The 2,234-nt window shown below is 47.1% G+C and overlaps 1 protein-coding gene across 1 annotated transcript; it reads left to right on the top strand.

The window, feature by feature from the left end:
* Window positions 1–542: 542 nt before the first annotated feature.
* On the top strand, window positions 543–1,937 carry Gpr151 (G protein-coupled receptor 151). The gene is given in 1 exon segment (NM_181633.2): window positions 543–1,937. A coding segment is annotated over 1 exon segment (1,266 nt). The 5' UTR covers window positions 543–585; the 3' UTR covers window positions 1,852–1,937.
* Window positions 1,938–2,234: the final 297 nt, after the last annotated feature.

Below are 2,234 nucleotides of genomic sequence, written 5' to 3'. Positions count from 1 at the left end.
GTCTCCCAGTAGCAGCAGCAGCACCCCGTGAGAACTTGGAGAACAGACTCTTGGACCCTGTCTACACAGACTACAATATCAGAGATCCTGATGCATGTAAAAATGCAGAGAACTTGAATTAGGCATAGTTACTGAATTAGACCGGTCTGTACTTAGAAATTCAGTAAAGATTTTAGAAATAACTGAAAACGATGCCCCTCCCCACCTACCCTCACCCCAGGGGAACATCCCTACTGACTTGTTTCTCCTCATTTATCATTTATGGGAATGTTATCACTTTATGGGGCTGTACTTAGTATTAGACTTGCTGATGAATCGTATCAACACACTCCTGCTGCCTGTCATTCCGGGCAGCTAGAGGTATTTTCTGTGCAGCCCGAAAAGCTCAGCAGCCAACCTCCCACTGTCAGCCAACCAGCAAAGAGAGGGTCCAGAGGTGTCTTCAGTGTGGATGACGACAGAGGAAATTTTTTTCTTATGCAAAAGAACCAGAGAGAGAGAGAGAGAGAGAGAGAGAGAGAGAGAGAGAGAGAGAGAGAGACTGACCAACCTAATAAGAAGCTAACATCTGCAGGGAGGAGCTGGATGGGGAAGGCAACGCTGGCAGTCTTTGCTGACTCCGATTCCAGCAACATGAACGAGTCATTTGCTCACCTCCACTTTGCAGGAGGCTACCTGCCATCTGACTCCAAGGGCTGGAGGACCATCATTCCATCTCTCTTGGCGGCTGTGTGCCTGGTGGGCTTCGTTGGAAACCTATGTGTGATTGGCCTTCTCCTTCATGGTGTTTGGAAAAGAAAGCCATCCATGATCCACTCCCTGATTCTCAATCTCAGCCTGGCTGACATCTCTCTCCTGCTCTTTTCTGCACCTGTCCGAGCTACGGCATACGTCAAAGGTGTTTGGGATCTAGGCTGGTTTGTCTGCAAGTCCTCTGACTGGTTCACCCACATGTGCATGGCAGCCAAGAGCTTGACATTTGTTGTAGTAGCCAAGGTGTGCTTCATGTACGCAAGTGACCCAGCCAAGCCAGTGGGTACCCACAACTGCACCATCTGGTCACTGCTGGGAGCCATCTGGGTGGTAGCCAGCCTACTTCCCCTGCCAGAATGGTTCTTTAGCACCACCAGACATCACGCAGGTGTGGAAATGTGCCTCGTGGATGTGCCAGCTGTAGCAGCAGAATTCATGTCACTGTTCGGTAAGCTCTACCCTCTGCTGGTGTTTTGCCTTCCTTTACTTTTGGCTGGCTTTTATTTCTGGCGAGCTTATAACCAATGCAAAATACGCTGTGCGAAAACTCAAAATCTTAGGAACCAGATGCGTTCAAAACAACTCACGGTGATGCTGCTGAGTACTGCCGTCACCTCTGCTCTTCTGTGGCTCCCCGAATGGATAGCCTGGCTGTGGGTTTGGCATCTGAAGGCTGGAGGTCCAATGCCACCGCAGGGTTTTATAGCCCTGTCTCAAGTCCTGATGTTTTCCATCTCCACAGTGAATCCTCTCATATTTCTAATGATGTCTGAAGAGTTCAAGGCAGGCTTGAAAGGCATATGGAAATGGATGATAACCAGAAAGCCTGTAGTTACCTCAGAGGTTCAGGAGGTACCAGCTGGAAACATTGAGACCCTTCCTGGTAAGGCTCCATCTCCAGAGACCCAAACATGCATTCCAGACACAGACAGATGTGGCTCTCCTGACTCCAGCAAAGAGACAACTGACAAGGTGATGGTTCCCATCCTCCCTGATGTTGAGCAGTTTTGGCACGAGAGGGATGTTGGCCCTTCGGCACAAGACAATGACCCTATACCCTGGGAACATGAAGGCCAAGAGACAAAGGGCTGCAATTAGCAGACTTATGTTTCAAAGAAAAACAAATTGTTTTTACTGTATTTACTTGTACTGCTGGTTAGCAATATTGGTGACGTAAATTGCCATTAGATATTGCAAGATTTCTTTACTTTCAAACTATAAAATCTGGTAAGTAGAATGGAATGTAGTAATTATGCTTCAGAATTAATCTCTGTCTTAAAGAAATCACTTTTAGTGTTATGTAAAGCTAACTATTTCAAAGTGATTATAGGGCTCAGTGACTTTCCCCCCAGGGTATCTCCTAGACACAGCCCTGTGATGCACTGGCTGGAATAGTTTATCAGACTGAGCCCAAGTACTCTGCTTCTTCCTGAAACTGCTACTCTCAATGTCCCAACAAGTTATATTTCACCTAAGCAAAG

Source organism: Rattus norvegicus, chromosome 18, assembly GCF_021556685.1.
Source record: "Rattus norvegicus strain SHRSP/BbbUtx chromosome 18, alternate assembly SHRSP_T2T, whole genome shotgun sequence".
NCBI lineage: Eukaryota > Metazoa > Chordata > Mammalia > Rodentia > Muridae > Rattus > Rattus norvegicus.
The sequence above is the reverse complement of the archived record's forward strand: the minus strand, read 5'-3'. Positions and strand labels throughout refer to the sequence as shown.